The sequence below is a fragment of the Cibotium barometz genome, chromosome 5 (assembly GCF_041138505.1).
Source record: "Cibotium barometz isolate CiBa-2024 chromosome 5, ASM4113850v1, whole genome shotgun sequence".
Classification (NCBI taxonomy): domain Eukaryota; kingdom Viridiplantae; phylum Streptophyta; class Polypodiopsida; order Cyatheales; family Cibotiaceae; genus Cibotium; species Cibotium barometz.
In genome coordinates, this window is record NC_141050.1 from 63,039,349 (window position 1) to 63,061,577 (window position 22,229).

At 38.6% G+C, this 22,229-nt stretch overlaps 1 protein-coding gene across 1 annotated transcript; it reads right to left on the reverse strand.

The window, feature by feature from the left end:
* Positions 1 to 354: 354 nt before the first annotated feature.
* On the reverse strand, positions 355 to 954 carry LOC147638745 (auxin-responsive protein SAUR50-like). The gene has a single exon (XM_086798812.1). The coding sequence runs from the start codon at positions 862 to 864 to the stop codon at positions 355 to 357; it is 510 nt and encodes a 169-aa protein (XP_086654938.1). The 5' UTR covers positions 865 to 954.
* Positions 955 to 22,229: the final 21,275 nt, after the last annotated feature.

Here is a 22,229-nt window from a genome sequence, read left to right on the forward strand (position 1 = left end):
TAGAGAAGAGGAGCACTCTATTAGCTTATACATAAAAGAATGAGCAGTGAGTATTACATTTTGTCTCTTATGTATGGATGCTAGGGTTCACAATCTTGGGTGGCCAAAGTTAAAAATTAGGTCCTAGGGCTCATTTGGCCACTCTAGCTTGTGCAAATACCTAATCCACAAATAGTACTCTCCCCCCTACGATCTTGTTGTGCGCCTTTAATAGACAAGTAGCGATCACACATGCAAAATAATATATTCCAATGAAATTTGGTGTTTCCAATGACTGGCCAAAATTGTTGAAGATGGTAAGGTGGCCGTATCGACGACAAAGAGGTCTCTGCCGGCAAGGGTTAGCAGAGGGTTTTACTTTACCATTCGGGTGTTGCTAAACATTTGCAAGCAACTGCAAGAGCTTCCAATGTGGTAGAAATCTAGAAACTCGTGGAGCTCCGGGCCACTCTCGAGATGGTCCAGGTGCTTATTATCCACCATCCAAAGCAAGTGCTCGAAGAAGACGGCCTCGCAGGCTATGGTAAGGCCTCCGCTTTGATTGAACCCAAACTCTTCTTCGGTTCTCTCAAGAAGGCCGCGGAAGAGTGGGTGGTTGATGTGCTCTGTTCTGATGATGAACCTTCTGCGCTCTCTACCAACATACACCGCAAGATAGCCCTCTGGAGGTAGGGATGGCTGTTGTTGTTGTTGTTGTTGATCGCCATGGTCGTGCTCACAACCAGATCTACGCTTCCTTGGGGAAAGGGCCGCTAGCGTTCCGTCTATGGTGGCCACCCTTCTCCACTTTTGCAGCATCTGCCTAAGACGCACTATCTGATGAAGCTTGCTAATCTTCACTGGGTTGGAGTTATCGCTGTTCATGTTGAGAGAGAGAGAGAGAGACAGACAGAAAGAAAGAAAGAGAGGGAGAGATCTCACAAAAAGAAAAGCTCCGCGAGTTTGTACCACGCACTTTTTAAATACCTATCCCAGAGGCAGCTATTTAATGGCTTAGAATGTATGCATCTACATTATGTCGAGCATACATGCATGCACGCACAACATATCTACGCTTGAGAGAGATCATGTAGACCTTGCGGAAACTCCAGGACTAGAAGCGTCAAAAAAACAAATTTGATGTGTGCCCGCCACCCATGTAGCATCACATTTGTGAGTGGAGATCCACCACTTGTTTTGATACGCTCAATACTTTCTAGATCTGAACAACTCATGTTGCCACTTTTTGGGTCAATAGGGAGCTTTAATAATGCATTGATCAACCACCCCATACAAAAAAGAAGAAAAACTCATAAATCCCTCATAGTTTTTTTGGTATTTCATCTTCATGAGATGGATGGAAACCAAGCAAACCCTCGAGCAAACCATGCCAATACACTAGTATCGCCAACAATGCATCTTTATTGCCCTACACATAACGCACCCAACATCGTTTTAAAAATTAATATCTTGGGAATATTCATGTGTTAATTAACGCATCCAATGTTGTTGCATGGTGGGTCGGCTGATATGTGAATGATGAAACATTAGGGGAGAGTGTAATAAGTGGGGAAAGTGGGGTTAGTAGGTGGGTAAATGCATGCATGGCAATGATATGACCCTCCCTCCTCGTTGGTGTTCATCCACGGCTATGGTGAATAGCCTTCATCTGCATGATTGTGGTGAGCATGGTGCCGGTTGTGGCCAGGTAATTTGTGGCCTCTTCTCCTTTCCATTTCTACTCGTTGCTCTTATTAGGGTTCTATTGTTTGCTCATTGCATCCTTTCTACCATTTGTTTAGTGGGTGGTCAAGGTTTGTGGGTGGTCAAGGTTTGTGGGTGGTTAGGGTGGTCCTAGTTAGGGTGCTTGTCTTGAGTAGGCTATCCTTGTCTATTGGTTCAACTTCATCTACACGACTATGGAATGGTTCGATTGCTTTGGGAGAGTTGTGAGTAAATGTACGCATGATGGTGATATACGATGCTCCCTCGTTGTGGTGTTCATCCACAACTATGGTGAGTGGCCTTCATCTGCGAGACCACTGTGTGGCTGAGTCTGCACACACGGTTATCGCCAAGTAATTTGTGGCCTCTTACGCTTTCCGTTTCTACTCGTTGCATCCTTTCTCATGTCGCTCTTGTTAGGGTTTGCCGCATGTCCTGGTGGTTAGGGTGTTGTATTCGATGTTGGGTGCATAGTGGTTATGATGGGTAGTAGGCTTGAAAGCTCAATGGTGCTTCCTAAGTCTGCTCATTGCACGCTTGTGTTGATTGTGTCGTTGTTAGGGTTTGGGTGTATGTTTTCTCAACTATAAAGGGCATTAAGGGCTTTATAGTCGATGTTGGGTATGTTATAGTCGAGCTTCATAAAAAATAATATTCGGTGCATTAGGGGCTTGTGTGTGTCTACTCTGGATATAAGGGTTTTCGTTTGTTTTATCTACTCTGTTCATGGCTCCAAAACATCCTCCCTTAGTGGAATTGACAAATGTAAGTCACATTGTCCAAGACATCAGGGGACACCTCTTGCTTGCGTTCTTGGTTTTGTGCCAAGGGTTGTGCAATCTTCTTGTGTTCAAACTTATGGGACGTCTATGGCCACACCTGATCTTGCTATTGTTCTACCTACTACTGGATTTGACCATGGTTCTAGTGTCCAAACTAATAGATCATCTACTTCTATCGTGCTCCTTATAGCAGAACATGGTGTTAGTGGTTCTGGTCCCTCTAAACCAAAGGACAAGGCTGATGTTGGTCTCCTTATGATAATAACACCACCACATGGATCAAAGAGATTGAGAAATCTACACATGATTAAAAAGAATGCATGTTGTCAAAGGTTTTGTTATTAATTACTAGTATCATGATGTATTCTGTTAAATGCATTATGGCTTTATGTGACATGCATTTGTATGTTTGTATGGTTCTCGGATGAATAGAGGACTGTATCAGAGCCTACTATGTAGAACAAAGGGGCTAAAGCCTAGAGAATATTAAAGTTATCAATTACTATTGGTGTTGGTATAGCGGGGACCTCAACATAGCATTTCAAATGCTTGTTAGAATCATGGCTTGATTGTTGATTAGTGTCACCAAGTTAATAAAATATAAGGCTCGGATGTTGCAAAGCCTGCTAGTGGGATTGTGATGTGCAAGAATTTCAAGTAAGTTATGAGGGCATGTTAGGATATTGTATGAAGGATTTGTAGAAACCACATTTCAAGTTTTTTCCCATAATGTGTCTTTGCTCTGCGGAAGAAATTTCGAGGGAACATCAAATGTATGCCCTCTATGGACAAGCTAATTTTAAGAACAAAGTTTGCTTATCTCCGGTCAATGTCTTTGATCAGGCATATGTATACATTACATTGCAAATACGCTTGGTGCCACACTGCATTCCACTTTGCTGGCGGATGATTCACACCATTAAATAATGTCCTTCATCCCATTGAATCATTCCAAAAGCTCAAAATGGAATGAGCAAGAGAAGGGCAACAATAATTTGGAAAGTGATGAATATGCCACAAATTACTCAATTGACAAAATTTCCTTTATGGTGGATAATTCTTCTTGTAGATACTTTTCAATTGATCGAGTCCCCAAGAAGAGGAAGAAACAAGCAATGATGATGGGCAAGCTTGGGAGCCAAAGAGACCCCATATCAGAAGGCATCCATTTGGAACACATCTCAAAAGATGAAGAAAGCTTTTATTGACGATCATGATTTTGTGCCTATCTCCACTTATGGTTATTTCTGCATTAAATTCTAGTGGACTATAATTTAATATAATTTTTTTGCTGATGGGTAATAATGGTTTTGTTGATGTTGGTATATGTGTGAACATTAAGGGAGCCATAGATGTGGATATGGGTATCAATGGTTTTGTTGATGTTGGTATATGTGTGCACATCAAGGGAACCATATTATAAAGCTTCATATGAAAATCTCAAAATAAGTTTATGAAGACTTTTTAGACAAATTGTTGATACCTAGCTCTACCTATAGCTGTGGTTAGAGTCACAAGCATCTTATATTCCATAATCTTTCATTCAATTTTTCTTATCTTCTTGTATGCCTTGTATGCCTTGTGTGTGTGCACGTGCACGCATGCATGCACGCGGACATGTGTGTGTGGGGGGGGTGTACATGCATGAGAAAGAACAAAACAAAATTCACATTAACATCCATGAAAATGACTTATGAGAACCAATACGTATCATATAGGCCATATCATTCTTGACCTAAATCTATGGTCTACGAAAACAAAATCCTACTAATCAAATGGCGAATTTACAATGCTAAGATCATCTAGGTGTGGTTTTTGTGTTCATTTTGATTTGGACTCTCAAAAATCTTCAATGAGAGCTCTTCCCTCACAATAAACTCTAACCACTTGCCTTTTTTCTTAGTTGCTCTAATCTTAGCTCAATTTGATTCTTTTAAATCTTTAGTTGCATTTGTATCATTTGTTTTGTCATCTGCATTTGTATAAGTTATTTTAAAATCTTGAATTGCATTTGTATCGATTTCTATGTCCTAATTTACAAGGTTCTCTAAGAAAATATTTGAGAAAAAACAAAAGTGGGACCTTTGGATTGTTAATGAGAGATCTTGGATTCTATATCCATGTAACATGGATCTTTTAGAATCTTATAACACAAGATCTTACAAGATCAAGCACGTCTTATGGGGCTTCATATTAAAAACAAAAAAGAGAAATGTTAGATGTATCTCATTGTCCTCACCTTAAAAAAAGTAAAATGTTAGAAAGGTGACCTTCACAAAATGAATGACGAATTTCTTTTCCCCCTCTGTCATTTCCCTCTTTTATTTTTCCCTCTTTGGCCCGCATTACTAAAAGTTTAGACAAACTTTTAGCAAGTTTGGACAAAAACACATAGAGATATTCATAGATGATTATGGCATCCATTTAGAAGCCCTCCCTTGCAAATTTGTTCATTAATCAAAGATTTTGAGTTAGAAGAAAGGTATGGGGGACCTTTCATTTATTATTCATATCTGTATACAAGATGTGTTAGAGAGGCATAACTATTGCTTTCCTATTATAAAATGGCTATTCTTTTGGTGGAAAGATTTTATTATTAAAATATATGATAGAACCTCATTCGAATTGCAACCGGAATCTTATTCTAGGAATTGATTGTGGAAAGTAGAGAATTAATTCAATCATAAAAACCATTGCTTGTAAGCTTCAACTAAATCAAATCAATTGAAAAATTAAACACTTAAACAAAAATACTTAGCTCCAAAAAGACCATATTGGGTGCAATCTTCCCCCCTCTTGTGCGTGGCCTCTCACCACACAAGAGTATTTCTTTATTAGCTTTCCTTTTCACCAAAATTAGGCCATAGCCCCCAAAATACAAGATGTGCTTTTTAGAGAGCACGGCACTCTTCTTTAACAAAAATAGAGTGTCAAATTGGGACTAGGGTAAAGCCATAGGCTTTAATAAATTCCACAAAAATAAATGTATCTTTCCTAAAGTTCAAAATGGAAAAATCATTTAATAAGGTTACAAGCTACTATGCTTGCCAAAAATGAAATGTGATGATCCAAGACATTTCTTCCAAAGTAAACTCTTCAATTCCCATAGTCTTCATCACCTGAAAATATAAGCCCAATTAATTATTAAATTAATCCCACAAATATTAAACAGGCACAAATCATCACCAACTCATGACTACCAGACGTAAGTACCCCAGGAATCACCCTGCCATACAAACCTAACTGAAATAATCATAGGTGGCCTCAAACATACGTCATATACCGCACGTATTAATATTTATAGTGGTGTCACCCACGATATTAACCTAGCCGGCATGATGCAAGAGTAATCTAGGCGTCTCCAAATTACTCAAGAGGGGATAAATAATATTTTTATAGAGGACTTAAAATATATTCTCATGACATCCCTCTTGCTTGAGTTTGCAATTGTCCTCAATTGCGGATTTGCTGGGTTTGAAAAGAATGAAGAATTTCAGGGTAAACTCGGAAAAATTTCTCAGGCATCCATTTAGCATCTTCTTGTGGATGATTCTTAAAAGTCAAAAGATACTTGAAGTATTGATTACCTGTCCTTGTTGTTGTTATCTCTTGGTCAATGATTGCATCAGGAACTAATACTTCTTCCTCTCCTTCGATAAGAGGTGGTTCCTCATATGTTGGGTGAGTAGGAAGTGTTCCTCGAAAAGGTTTCAAGAGATGGATATGAAAAGAATTGTGGATATTCCAATTAGATGGAAGCTCTAGTCTATAGGCCACATCATTAATCTTTTGAAGGATTTTAAATGGCCCATAATATCTAGGCGCTAGCTTCACTGCAGGGAATTTGTCCACACTCTTTAATCGACGCTTTTCAATTCTCAAAAGTACATAATCACCTTCTTGAAATGAAAAATCTTTGCGCTTCTTATTTGCTTGAGATGTATACTTCTCTTGAGCTCTTTGAATACAATCACGCACTTCAGATAGAATGCGATCAAAGTCTCTAACATATTGGTCGGCTGCTTCAATCTTATGAGAGAGTCTAGTAGCCGGAATAGGCAATGCTCTTCCATAGATAATCTCAAATGGTGCTCGACCAGTAGCAGTATGAGGAGTATTATTATAAGCAAATTGGAGTAGGTGTATGTACTTATCCCATGCACTAGGTGGCTGGGAAACATAGGCTCTAAGCATATCTAAGATAGTGCTATTTGTAACTTCAGTTTGTCCATTCGATTCTGGATGGAATGCCGTGGAAAAATCTAACTTAGTGCCCAAGTTTGAGAAAAGAGCAACCCAAAAGTGACTACAAAATTTAGAATCTCTGTCAGAAACTATCACTTTGGGTAGACCATGATGAACAAAAATTTGCTTAACAAATATGTTCGCGGCTTGCTGAGAAGTTAGTGTCTTTTTGCATGGAATGAAATAGGCTTGTTTACTAAATCTGTCCACTATTGTCCAAATCATATCATGGTGACTGGAAGTAGTAGGGAAGCCAGTAATAAAGTCCATAGACACTTGTTCCCATGGTCTATCAGGAATAGGTAGAGGCATAAGCAATCCTAAAGCTTTGCCTTTGTAGCTTTTGATTGTTTGGCAAATGTTACATTCAGCTACAAACTTAGCTACATCATTCTTCAAATGGGGCCAATAGAATTCTCGAGAAACTACTTGAAGTGTTGCGGAAACTCCTCTATGTCCCACAAATGGTGGTTGGTGCATCTCTTCCAAGACAAGTTCTCTATAAGGTTGAGTGACACACAATCTTTTCTCAAAGAAAAGATAGCCATCATTATGAGAATAACTTCCTTGAGGTGTCCAATTGTTTTCACGCAATTTGATCCATATTTGAGAAAAATCTGGATCAACTTCATAAGTTTCTTTCATGAGGACAAATGGTTCACTTTCAATTATAGAAATGTTGTTGATATTTGGTCTTCGACTCAAAGCATCGGCAACAACATTTTCTTTTCCAGGTTGATATTGAATCATAGGTTGGAAACTTTGAATGAAAGCTGCCCATTTGATATGCCTATCTGAAATAAGAGGTTGCGTAAGCAAATGCCTAATGCTTTGTTGGTCTGTCTTGATAAGAAATTCAGAGCCCATTAGGTAATGCTTCCAGATTTTCAAAGCATGCACTACTGCTGCTAATTCCTTGTCATAAGTGCTATAATTTTGCTATGCAGGCTTAAGCTTTCTACTTTGATATGCAATAGGATGATTATCTTGCATAAGAACAGCTCCAAATCCTTTGCCACTAGCATCAGTCACTACTATAAAGAATGGTCTTTGAAAATCAGGTAGTGTGAGAACTGGTGCTTGTGTTAAAGCATTCTTGAGTGTTGCAAAAGATTTATCTTGCTTATCAGTCCAATTGAAATTTGTAGCTTTCTTAAGGAGTTCAGTCAAAGGATTGGCAATATAAGCAAAATTCTTGACGAACTTCCTATAATAACTACATAAGCCAAGAAAAGATCTAAGATCATGTATATTTCTAGGCGTAGGCCAAGAAGCAATACACTCAATTTTCTTAGGATCTACATGAATCCTATGTCCTAAGTATTCAATCTCCTCTTGAAAGAAAGAACTCTTTTCAGGATTGACATACAATTCATTTTCTCTCAAAAGATTGAACACTTGTTCCAAGTGTTGTTCATGCTCTTGTCGATCCTTGCTAAAAACAAGAATGTCATCAAAGAACACTATAACAAAACTTTGAAACTTAAGGAATATACGATTCATCATACGACTGAAAGTAGCTGGAGCATTGGTCAAACCAAATGGCATAACCAAAAACTCATAATGACCAGTTTGGGTTCTAAAAGCTGTCTTGAAAATGTCAGATTGAGTCATACGAACTTGATGATACCCAGACTTTAGATCAATCTTGCTAAAGACCTTTGATCCTCTAAGCTTATCAAGAAGATCATCTACCCTAGGAATAGGATATCTGTTCTTGACAGTAATCTTATTCAATGCACGATAGTCTACACACATTCGGTAAGTTCCGTTCTTCTTCTTAACAAGAAGTACTGGAGCTCCAAAAGGTGAACTACTAGGTCGAATAAGGCCTCTCTCTAGCAAGTCTTCTATTTGGCTTTGGATTTCTCTTTGCTCTAAATTGTTGACTCTATAGGGAGCTTTACAAGGCGGGAAATTTCCAGGCAATAAGTCAATACTATGATCCTCAGGCCTAGACTTAGGTAATCCTGGAGGCAGATCTTCCATGAAACAGTCACTAAATTTGGAGATAAAAGAATCAAACTTTGGTCTTTTGGATGTGTCCAACTCAGCATCAAGCTGGTTAACCCATACCATATAAGTCTTGTCTCTTTTTCTTAGAGCTCTCTTTGCTTGAGTGTGACTCAACAAAGGACTCATTTCTCCTTTGACTTGACACTGGAGGATAATGTTTTCATTGTCCTTCCTTAGAGAAATACTATGAGTGTCATAGTCTATAATAGGATTGTATTTGTGTCTCTAAGGCATATCCAAAATTATATCTACCCCTTGTAAAGGTGCAACTAAGAAATCCCTCTTTTCTGTTAAAGGTGTGATGCATAAATCCAAATCTTTCACTACTTGCATGCAATTATACTTTGTTCCAGTAAATGCTGCTTTGACTTTATAGTGCGTAGGTAAATAATGAAGATTTAGTGCTCTAAGTACCTTTTCAGAAATGAAATCATGTGTACTACCATCATCATGCAAAATAAGAACTTCATGTCCATTTATCGTTCCTTTTATTTTAAGCAAAGAATGAACATGAGGTTTACCTTCTTGTTCTGAGTAATCTGGATCGGAATTACCCTCTTGCTCGAATGATTCTTCTTCATTGTCGTCTTCTTCAATCATGTTGACTCGAGCTGCTGCTGCTGGGGTTGAATTCTTGGTACGCTCCGGACAATTCGGTGCTATGTGACCTTCTTTGTGGCACTTGAAACATTTGATAGGAGATGTCTTCGGTTTGCCACCATTGACTTTCTTATTGGTATTCATGTTGCCTTTAGCCTCGTCCTTGCCTTTGTCATAACCTGGTTTATACATCTTCTTTGAAGCATAAAAAGATTTAGTAAATGGTTTAGAAGAAGTTCCCTCATGTGCTTTAATCTCTTTAGGAAAACCATTTTTACGTTCTGGATTAGTTGCCAAAGATATAGCAGAAGATAGTGAATGAGGTCGAAACATATTCACATCGGCCCTAATGGTAGATCTAAGGCCCGATATGAACTTCCTTTTTTGATCCTTCTCACTAACTCTATCCACAACCTGCACCTGTAATAAAGTATTCCAGAACTTTTCTACATATTGTGACATAGTTTCCTTTTCCAATTGATGCAAAGTGTCCCATTGGTGCCTAACTTTGGACTTGAATTGTGAGGGTAAAAAGTTCTTTTTAACCAGCCGTTGAAATCTTTTCCAAGAGTCTGGCTTGTCACGACCTTGCTTAATTACACTCCACCATAAAGCTGCACTGTCTACCATATGATTGACTGCACATTTAATCTTATCACTCTCTGAAATTTTTTCTCCAGAAAAATAGTCATCTAGTTGACTAAGCCAAGCTAAAATGACCCTAGCATCCTTCTTTCCATCATAATTTTGAAATGTGAAAGCTTTCCGACTAATCTTGGATTCTTTTTGTGACCTTTGTGCTTGCAATGTAGCATTTACAGCCCTTTGAATAGTGTCATCTTCGTCATCAAAAGATAGCGAAGAGTCACGCTTGCGTCTACGATTCGAGAGCTGTCTCTCCAATTCAATACGCTTCTCTCTTTCTTCTACAATTTGATGTTGTAAAGAAAGGAGTTGCTCTTGAATTGATGGTGAGATAGGCAAATCTGCCATAGTGCTTGTGCAAATGATGTAGATAAATAAAATTTTACTTTATTTGATGTAAATAAATAAAGCAAAAAAAATGAGTACTTATCTTGTCTTTCTCCCGCAATTCGATCTTGGTTGAAGCTGAACAAGACGTTGTTCAATGGCTGAATTGAATTCTCGCCGCCTCAAACAAATCCCGAACGATTCCGCGTGATTCAAGAGTCTTGGGCTAGTCGAATTGTTGATGAAATAATTTTTCTGCACTTTGAAACCTGCTGGAACAGTCCTGTAAACCTTGCCCAAACTCTGTAATATTTTTTTGAAATTTTCAGAATTTTCAGAAGCGATTTCGGAATTTTCTGGCCTTTTCTAGGCAATTTTGAAGCTTTTTAAAACCTGTAAATCACTTTTCTGCACCCAGAAATTTTCAGAATTGGAAACCTTTGAATTTCTCCTCAAATTTGGAAATTGGGAAAAGTAGAGGTTGAAAAAGGAGTGATGTGACTTGCATAGGGATTGGGAAAAGTAAACTTGATTAGAAAGTGGATTAAGGAGGTGATTAGCTTATGGGAGATTATGCTTGAATTTTTTTTTTCTTCTCCACTCCACGCTTTTGCGCCGGCAGGCTGCCGCCGTGCGCGTGCGCCTCTTGTTCCAAAAGATTATTGAGAATTATAAGATGGCTTTTGCATGGATTTATCTCCCCCGTCCATTATAGATTTGCTCAACCTTGAAGCTTTCTGATTTCTGAGAGTTACCCGTGAGGTTTTTGGCTATGAGGATTTCATCCATACGGTTAGATTTTGATTTCACAGAGTATTTGGAAAAACCACTTTTTGATAGAGAGGGATGGTTTTGCAGGGTGGTGAGTGGGTTTGAGAGTAGATCTAGTTTTGAATCTTTGACCTTTGGGTAAAGACCTGCAAAACACCCTTCTGTCCACTAGATAAATTCCTGCACTTTCCTGATTTTTGAGAAGTTGAAGCCCTTTCCTACCTTCTCCACAAATCTCCTAGCCCAAGCTCTGATACCACTGCAACCGGAATCTTATTCTAGGAATTGATTGTGGAAAGTAGAGAATTAATTCAATCATAAAAACCATTGCTTGTAAGCTTCAACTAAATCAAATCAATTGAAAAATTAAACACTTAAACAAAAATACTTAGCTCCAAAAAGACCATATTGGGTGCAATCTTCCCCCCTCTTGTGCGTGGCCTCTCCCCACACAAGAGTATTTCTTTATTAGCTTTCCTTTTCACCAAAATTAGGCCATAGCCCCCAAAATACAAGATGTGCTTTTTAGAGAGCACGGCACTCTTCTTTAACAAAAATAGAGTGTCAAATTGGGACTAGGGTAAAGCCATAGGCTTTAATAAATTCCACAAAAATAAATGTATCTTTCCTAAAGTTCAAAATGGAAAAATCATTTAATAAGGTTACAAGCTACTATGCTTGCCAAAAATGAAATGTGATGATCCAAGACATTTCTTCCAAAGTAAACTCTTCAATTCCCATAGTCTTCATCACCTGAAAATATAAGCCCAATTAATTATTAAATTAATCCCATAAATATTAAACAGGCACAAATCATCACCAACTCATGACTACCAGGCGTAAGTACCCCAGGAATCACCCTGCCATACAAACCTAACTGAAATAATCATAGGTGGCCTCAAACATACGTCATATACCGCACGTATTAATATTTATAGTGGTGTCACCCACGATATTAACCTAGCCGGCATGACGCAAGAGTAATCTAGGCGTCCCCAAATTACTCAAGAGGGGATAAATAATATTTTTATAGAGAACTTAAAATATATTCTCATGACACGAATAGTGTTTTATGTATACAAAAGTGTATACACATAGTATTGCATGAAAAAAATTTAGTATGTCATGATAGAACCTCATTTGAGTGTTGTTAAAATATATGATAGAACCTCATTCGAGTATTGTTAAAATATATCATAGAACCTCATTCGAGTATTGTTTTATGTATGCAAAAGTGTATACACATAGTATTGTTAAAAAAAATTATTGTTAAAATATACGATAGAACCTCATTTGAGTATTCTTCTATGTATGCAAAAGTGTGTACACATAGTATTGTAATAGTTAAGCATGCATTTTATATTTCAATCATCTAAATGGTATTTGAGTATTGTTTTATGTAAGTGCACATTTTATATTTCAATAATCTAATTGGCAAAATATGGGTTTTGTTTTATTACTCTACAAGACATAATTATACTGCCTTTGAAGCTTTCTATCAACTTTAAGTATGTGATATTAAACAATAAAGGCATTAAGTCATCCAAGATTAGTCTATATTGTTTGTTTAGAGATCTCTTTAAAAATTATTTTTCTTCTCCCAGCTTTCTTAAAGTAATCTTACTTTTATTCTAGATGTCTCAAAAAGAAGAAAATTAAGAAGTATCCACACCAGGGAGGTTTCAACAGAAAAGATGAGGAGAGGGAGTGGATTCCACAACATTACAATAAGTACTCTTGGTGTGTATGAAACCAAGCACTAATGGAACATTTAGGGATAAGTTTAGAGATATCCATGTTGGTCCAAGCACTCAAAATTGATGGTACACATACTATCATGGTAGGTCTTGTTCAAAATTTTTACATGCACATAGATATCCACTTGCATCCTACCCAACAAATTTCCCAAGTAAACTTTTTAGTCAAGAACTATTAGTTTTTTTTAACTTATTTTTGTAACATATGTTTTGATTTTTCATCTCTATATCTCACTAATTTTGGAGAATGGCAACCACTAGTCAATCCAAAAAATCATGGACGTTGACAAGTGAGAGGAACGATTGAATACACTTCACCCTCAACCCAAAGATCAATATTTTTCTTACGAGTATCTCTATGTCCTTGCATTACTGATTTTTGTGCTAAATGTATTTTTGTTCTGTTATGCAAAAAGGAACACACTCTAGATCTAATTGGAAGTGTATTCGTTTTTCTTGCTGCGATGTAGGTCTATGTGTAAAAACTATCACTGTAGTGCAAAAAAACACATATTAATAAAGAGAAAAAAAACACATAACAATAAAGAGAATTAAAAAAAAACATAACAATAAGCATTATATTATTTACTCATTAACACTAGAAATTAACTATCCAACATATTAAATCATGAAAATTTAAAATTCATGAACAACCTACCTTTTAATTACAAAAAACCATAATAAACATACCTCCAAATTTCTTCTTTTGTGGCACTACAAACCGAATAGTCACACTAGTTGTTGTTGATGTTCTTTCCTTGTTTCTTATAGAAATATTGATATGAAGGGGAAGGTGTTGTACTTCCTTTATTGCTTACGGAGAATGATCGATGAAGGGAAATAGAATTTTGAGTTTCGATTGAAAACCACACCAAAAAAATAGGACATCCCTTATTGTGGTTCTTATCTCTTCAAACTCACGGTCCCTTGATTCTAAGGATCTATGCTTGGAATAATGGGGGAAAAGGATGACATTAAGTTAAAAATTTAAAGCTAACGAGATGTTAAGAGAAACTAAAACACTCAACACAAAAATTTCAAGCTAGCAAGATGTTAAGAGAAACCAAAACACTCAACACAAAACTTTTAAATTTGCCCTCCAAATGGAAGGGAAAGGCATAAATACTCAAGGAAAATTGGGGAAAACCTAACACTATAGGAAATTTAAAAATTCAAACTCAATGTTTGAGGAGTCACATATTGTACATTTTTGGTTGAAATAAAAAACCAAATCTTTAAGATTTTCAAATTTTGATGGGGTTCTATTTTGAAATTTTTGGAGATGGACATTGTTAGAAATTTATTTGAATGTTACCTAAATGTGATCTTTAATTTTCTAAAAGAAGAGAGAGAGAGAGAGAGAGAGAGAGAGAGAGAGCCATTTTCTTTCATACTTTTCTATTTTAGTGGTCACATGCACACATTATCCATTAGGGCATGCACATGGACATTATAACAATTGGTCATTTAAGCTTAGTCTAAGGTACGTATCTTGACTTATGCCCCTTCATATCCTATTATGTGTATGGAGTTATAACTATTCCATCATCTTTGTAATTGACACATGGTTTGTGAATGGATGAAGCAATACAACACCAGCAATGGTGTGTACATCTCTATGTATTAATCTCTGCTAGGGTTGTGGCCCTAACATTTTCCTTGATTTAAGCAAGAGAGAGGACCCTTTTGTCCTCCTCCTTGATTTAAGGAGAGAAAACCCTTAGAGGGTCCTCTTTTTAGTCCAAAAATCCCCAAATGCTTTGTGCCTTTAAGTTTATTTCTAATCATAGTCTTGCACAAATACACACATACAATTAGAGGCATTGTGTCCATTTAGAACCCATTTCTTGATTAAATTTACATTTCTTAACATAATAAACATCTAACTAGAGCCTTTTGTTTTTCTATGATACAAGGAGTATGCAAGATACTTTTTTTAAAAGTGGAAAGATACTTAAGAACTTATAATGCATGTACATTTATTTTATGGAAATAATTTTTCATATGCATTGTGGAAATACATTTTCCTATGCATTGACGCTATTTGCATTCATTATATATATATATATATATATATATATATATATATATATATGACCAATGTCATATACTCTCATGAATGGATGTTCTCTTTAATTTCAACCTTAGAGGGGAGGCAATATGATACATTCAATACAATATGGGAAAGCCACCACCGTAACACAAAGGCATTTCTAAATCCAATACAATTGGAAGAGAAGATACTATTGAGTTAATGGACCTTGGTATAGGTTGGTGGACTATAACGTTTTTATGAAACCCTAGCTATATATCTCACCATCTTTAAGGGCAATGAATAATGCATATTAAATGGAGTGGGCATACCAATTAAGTGGTGAGTCTTCTTTAACTTACGATTAGTTTTATGCTTGAGCATCAAGGAGGCCGATATACCATTGAGAGTTAAGTGACGATGCCATAGTGGTCAATTAAGTAGTGTTGGTGATATTGTAACCACTTTGATATAATGCAAGTCTTATAGTAATATTATTACAACTTACATGGGGTTGAGTGAAATTAGTTATTTGTACTAAGGAAAGTCTTTCTAAAGTCCACACTAGAACAAGATTGTGCCTGGTTGTACTAAGGAAAGCTTTTCCGAATTCCATACGATAACAACTTTAAATGACCACAAAGAAAGAAGAGTTTTCATTTTTGTTTTTACTTTTGTTTTGTTTTGTTTTTTTTCCATGGTGGGTAGGGGTGTGCTTGTGTGTGTGTGGGTGGGTGGTGTTGAGATATCGAGCTCTTCTAGTGAGGCGGTGGACACTGATGACCCGCCTGGGAGATAGGCCCCATACTTACACCACTGGCATGGTTGGTGAGATCTTGGGTGATATGGGGCCAGTGGGATGACAGGCTGTGTACAGCCATTCTAGAGACTGGCATAGTTATAGCGCCAGCTCATTTTAGTTGGGTTCACACTATAGAGAACCCTTGTATGTATTTGGTTGAGTACCTTTCATATTGTGTACTCTTATCTTGTATATGGTATGTTGAGTGTTGAGTGAAGTAGAAGAAGATTTTCAGCCTCTCACCTTGTGTGTTCTCTATTAGGGTTTTGTGAGTGTGTGTGTGCTTACAAGAGCTCAAGCTCTCTTCCCCCTTGCATCTTTTCATGGTATCAGAGCTTGGTTCGTGCTAAGGGCTGAGCTGCAAGCAAGAGAACCACAGGAAGCGGTACGAGGGTAAGAGCTTCAACTACTCTTTCCTATTTGTGTTGGTGACTACACCCTTGTCGGGAGCTCTACGGGAGGCACCGGCAAACGATCTCTGATTGAGGAGCTTTCTTCGCGGGAGTAAAGCTATAGAGCAACTATATTATCCTATCGGATGTAATTTTTTCGATCGAAAACGCGTTTCGGGCGCGTCTGGACCTCCATTTTTCAGAAAGCGGGCGATTTTGAGCACTGCGGGTAAGTTATCAATTCTCTGCAGAACTCTGTTTTAAGAACTGCAGGAAGACAGATTGGCTGTGCAGACACAGTGTGTGCTGCAGAGGTCAACAGTTGCCATTAGGTGTATGTATGCATATTGAAGTCACTGGTTGTGACATTTGAGAGTACTACAGTACCGCTGCAGAAATATAGCAGTTTGTGCAGGACAAACCAGAGTGCTGTTTCTGGTAAAATTGTGTGTCTAGCAAGATGTCACTTCATACTGTGGAGAAAAAGAGCATGTCTATGAATAACTATGCATTGAAGATAAAGGGTATTGTGGAATCCCTTGCATCTATTGGTGTGTCAGTAGATGATGATGATAATTTGGAAGTCTGTCTACGTGGTCTCGGGCCACAATACAAGGCGTTCAAGACGTCTATTCAGACTCGGAAAAACATTCCTAACTTTAATGATTTGGTGTCTATGCTGATTATAGAAGAGAAGAGCTTGGGTAAAGACCAACAGTCTTCACAAAACAAAAACAGTTCAGAGCAACAGGCCTTCTACACAAGTTTAGGAAGAGGACGAGGTAGAGGAGGCCGTGGACGCAGTCAAGGAGGTGGCCGAACAGGTAATCAGAATTATGGCCCAGCAGCAACAACAACAATAGTCCCAGAATACACAACAACAACATCAACAACACACAGGTGGAAGAGGCAAATTCAGAGGCAGGGGGAGTCAAAGAGGACGTGGAAATTGGCAAAGGCAATATAATGATGCACGTGAATGCTTTTATTGTGGTAAGCCTAGACATGTGCAGGCAGAATGTTATAAGAAGCAGGCTGACATGCAAAATGGGAAAGTGCAGCAGAACAACTATGCATCCTCAAGCAGAAACAATGAGGATAATGAAAGGTTGTTTGTTATGCAGCATGTCGTGAATGCCATGTCTGAAAATGTTGAAGCAGCACAAAAAGATGATGTATGGTATGTGGATTCAGGTGCTTCGAACCACGACAAGTCATGGGGAGTGGTTCAAGGAGATGAAAAACCTGGAAAGACCAGGTTTTGTGGAAACAGGGGATGACACTGCTCATCCAATTGCCCATGTTGGAGATGTGCCATTGTCTATGATGCAGGATGGCAAAGTGAAGTACCTTGCAGATGTTCTTCACGTTCCAAACATAACAAAGAATCTGGTTTCAGTTGGCCAGATGATTGAGCAGGGTTTGCAGGTTCGGTTTAACCCTGATGGTTGTTATTTTGAATACTTTAAAGACAAGTGCAGGTTGGTTGCAAAAGGCAACAGAGTGGGCATAATGTTTACGTTGAATGTAGACATGCTTGAAATGAGTGCTACGATGTTTGCAAATGGTTCAGGAATTGTTGCAGATAGACATTTGGCATAAAAGAATTGGACATGTGAATGTGTAGAGAATGAAGTCTATGCAGACTAAAGGAATTGCGACAGGGCTGCCAAAGTTTAAAGTGGAAGGTATGCAGAGAATATGTGAAGCATGCCAATTTGGAAAGCAAACAAAGCATGTATTTGCATGTAACAGATATGTGAGCAGAAATGCACTAGATGTTGTGCATTCAGATGTATGGGGTCCTATAAAAACCATGTCTATGGGAGGCTGCAGGTATTATGTGACATTCATTGATGACCATACAAGGAAAGTGTGGGTATATTTCATGAAGGAGAAGAGTGAGGTGTTCACTCACTTTCAAAATTTCAAAGTTTTGGTTGAAAAGCAAACAGGGAAATATGTAAAGTGCCTAAGGTCAGATGGAGGGGGAGAGTACTTCTCCAATGAGTTCTCTGAATTTTTGAAGAAGAATGGTATTCGGAGACAGTTTACATGCAGATACACTTCGCAGCAAAATGGAGTTGCTGAGCGAAAAAACAGGCACATTGCTGAGATTACGCGAGCATTGATGGAAGAGAAGAATATGCCGCATAGCTATTGGGCTGAGGCTGTTTCTACAGCAGTATACATCATGAACAGGACTCCAACTGCAGCCATACATGATGTAACTCCAGAGGAGAGGTTTACTGGCAGAAAACCTGATTTGTCTCATCTGAAAGTTTTTGGATGCATTGCATATGTGCATGTGCCAGATGAGCTGAGAACTAAGCTGGATCCAAAAGCTAAAAAATGTGTGTTTATTGGATATTCCCTTGAGCAAAAGGGATACAGGTGTTATAACCCTGCTACACGTGAGTTGAGGGTAAGCAGGGATGTTGTCTTTGATGAGATGAGCAGCTGGTATGCTGCTGAAAAAGAAGCTATTGGGGCTGATGTCAGTGGAAGTGTGGTTGCACAGAATGCAGGTCAGCAATCACAGTCTTTGAGTGGACCAGGAGAGTCCTCATCTAGTGGGTCTGTTGATAGACCATGGAGTGGCAGGCTACGTCATAATACCATTCCTGCAAATGTGATTAGTACATCACGTAAAGGAAAAGAGAAAGTGGTAGAGCCCCTTGGTATGCCTGACATTTTTGCAGGGCATTCTCATGTTGATGGAGAGTCTAGTGGCTCAGATATGAGCCTTGATGAGGAGCTTGGGATCCCAGTTATGAGAACACCTGGTGTAAAGAAGGCTATGGAAGCCATGAATGAAAAGCTGCGAAGATCTAGGAGAGTGAAAAACCCTGTAGAGGTTTACCTATGATGGTTATGTAGCACATCACTATGCATATATGGCAAAGGTTGTGCAGGTTGTAGAGCCCACATGCATTGATGAGGCTATTGGAAATGTGTGTTGGGAGAAAGCTATGGATGAGGAGATGGATGCACTATATGGAAATGAGACTTGGGATTTAGTGCAATTGCCTGAAGGCAAGAAAGCCATTTGATGCAAGTGGGTGTACAAAGTAAAACATAACAGTGATGGAAGCATAAACAGGTACAAGGCTAGATTGGTAGCCAAAGGATATGCGCAGACATATGGCATTGATTATGAGGAAACTTTCAGCCCAGTCGCCAAGATGGCAACAGTGAGAGTTGTAATAGCAGTGGTTGCATCAAAGCAATGGTCTTTACATCAGATGGATGTAAAGAATGCATTCTTGCATGGGGATTTGCAAGAAGAGGTGTATATGTTGCAGCCACCTAGTTATGAGGATGTGAGTCACCCCGAGCATGTTTGCAGGTTGAAGAAAGCCTTGTATGGCTTAAAACAAGCACCAAGAGCATGGTCTGACAAGATTTTAGAATATCTTGTCACTATTGGCTTTCATGTAGCCAATGCAGATTTCTCGCTGTATGTGAGACATGGTGATAGAGGGGTTGTGCTTGTTGTCATCTATGTAGATGACTTGATCATTACGGGGGACCATATGCAGAGATCTTTGATGTAAAGATCTTGCTTAGACAGAAGTTCGAGATGAAGGATCTGGGGGAGCTCAGATATTTCTTGGGCATTGAGGTGATTAGGTCACCACATGGTACTGGATTACTGCAGAGACAGTATGGCTTGGACATGTTGTCCAAGTATGGTATGACAGGCTATAAGCCTATTTCCGTGCCATTGGATCAGAATGGCAAGTTGAGTGCAGATTCAGGAGAGATTTTGGTGGAGGATCCTACTATGTATAGATGCATAGTAGGAAGTTTGATCTACATGACGATCACCAGACCAGATTTGAGCTATGCTGTTGGGTTGGTGAGTCAGTTTATGCAGGTTCCACGGAAACCACATTTGGATGCATTGAGACGCATACTGAGGTATGTGAGGTCTACTTTGCATTGTGGACTGTTTTATGAAACTGGGACAGAGATATGTGTACATGGGTACACAGATGCTGATTGGGCTGGTAGTATCTCAGATAGAAGATCTACCAGTGGCTTCATGTTTTCTTTGGGGAGTGCTGCTGTGACTTGGAGTAGCAAGAAGCAGCCTACGGTTGCTCTATCCAGTACAGAGGCTGAGTATAGAGGAGCTGCTATGGCAGCATGTGAGGTAGCTTGGTTGAGAAAGCTACTTGCAGATTCGGAGTGGATAGACAAGTTATCATTTTCTGTGACAACATTAGCAGTATACAGTTGGCCGCTAGGAACCTAGTTTTTCATGCTCGCACGAAGCATATAGAGGTCCACTACCATTTTGTCAGAGAGAAGGTCTTGGCAGGAGACCTTGACCTTGTTTATGTCAGCACACAGGATCAGGTAGCTGACATCTTCACCAAAGCATTGGGGGTACAGAGAAGCTCCGCAGATTCAAGGCTTCGCTTGGTGTACATGAGATGGAGTTGAGCTGGAGGGGGAGTGTTGAGATATCGAGCTCATCTAGTGAGGCGGTGGACACTGATGACCCGCCTGGGGGATAGGCCCCACACTTACACCACTGGCATGGTTGGTGAGATCTTGGGTGATATGCAGCCAGTGGGATGACAGGCTGTGTACAGCCATTCTACAGACTGGCATAGTTATAGCGCCAGCTCATTTTAGTTGGGTTCACACTATAGAGAACCCTTGTATGTATTTGGTTGAGTACCTTTCATATTGTGTACTCTTATCTTGTATATGGTGTGTTGAGTGTTGAGTGAAGTAGAAGAAGATTTTCAGCCTCTCACCTTGTGTACTCTCTATTAGGATTTTGTGAGTGTGTGTGTGCTTGCAAGAGCTCAAGCTCTCTTCCCCCCTGCATCTTTTTAGGTGGATGCTTGTGTGTGTGGCAGGGGGTGTGTTGGGTTGTTATGCTTATTCTAGTTGTTGAAGTTCAAAAAGAGAAAATATTTGCCAAACGTACATGGATCAAGAGGAAAAAAAACTTGGGAATATAAATGTATTTAGTCGATAAATTTAAAAAAGTATACATTTGAAATCTTGTAAGGTTAAGGGTAAGTTTATTTACAAAAAGGGTTCATTTGAAATCTTGTAAGAAGATGTCACTAACACTTTTGTGCCATAGCCTGAGCCTCAAGAAATACCATTCCTCTTATATAACATTTTTAGAACTTGATGTAGAATTGTGAACATGTCAGACACAAGAACACTTTGGCTTCCATTTACACAATAGAACACATGCTGGAGCTTCTGGCGATGGAAAACCCATGAGTTGTAGGACTTTTGAGAGAGAAATTCTACAACCCTTGGCCAAACCTTATCTTGTTAAACTTGTGGAGGACTCACACCTCAACTGGGATGAGTCTCAAAAGAAGCTACCAAAATGATCTCGTCTTTGTCAAGGTTGTGTTTAAGCTATGGGATAACTCACATTATCCAGATTTCCCTAACAAACCTCACCTAGGGAGTGGTCATGGACCCACCACATAATTAAACATGCTAAGTGTTTTAAGGAAGAAGAGCCTACCAATCTTAACAAATGCAATGGTATTCACATGAACTCTTTTGGCTTTTCCCTAGAATGCATTGTCACATAAGGTCCATTTTTTGATGTTATCTCATAGGCTAATCCTAGTGAGAATTCCTCCCACTGTGATATAAACGTTATTTAGTTTGACAAATCACTTAAAAGGACCTGACATGGTGAGATTAGCCTTACAATTGATCATATTGCTTCTTTCTAGGAGACTTTCATCCAAAAAGGCAACAACTCATTCACAACCTTCCTAAACAAGGTGCTAATATGTGTCATGTAAGTGTTAAGACCACAGATTCACAAAGAAGGACTTCCATAGGAAGCAAAGATCTTGTTTGTGAAAGCTACTTCACCATCGATAATAACCTCTTTTTCTTTAAACACCCAGGCTTGTGCAAAGAGTACCTCACTCACCCACCGAGCACATAGGATAGAGGTCTCATCGTCGACAACCCATAGATCCTCACTGAGTTTCTTACACAACATGACATATTTGCAATATGCATAAGTAGGGAACTACATTACAAGGTGCACACATTAGACAACACAGTGAATTGTTGTTATGACCCATGTTATTTGAATAATAATCATGGTCATTTAATATTTGATTTATATTTTTTATGATGCCTATTTCT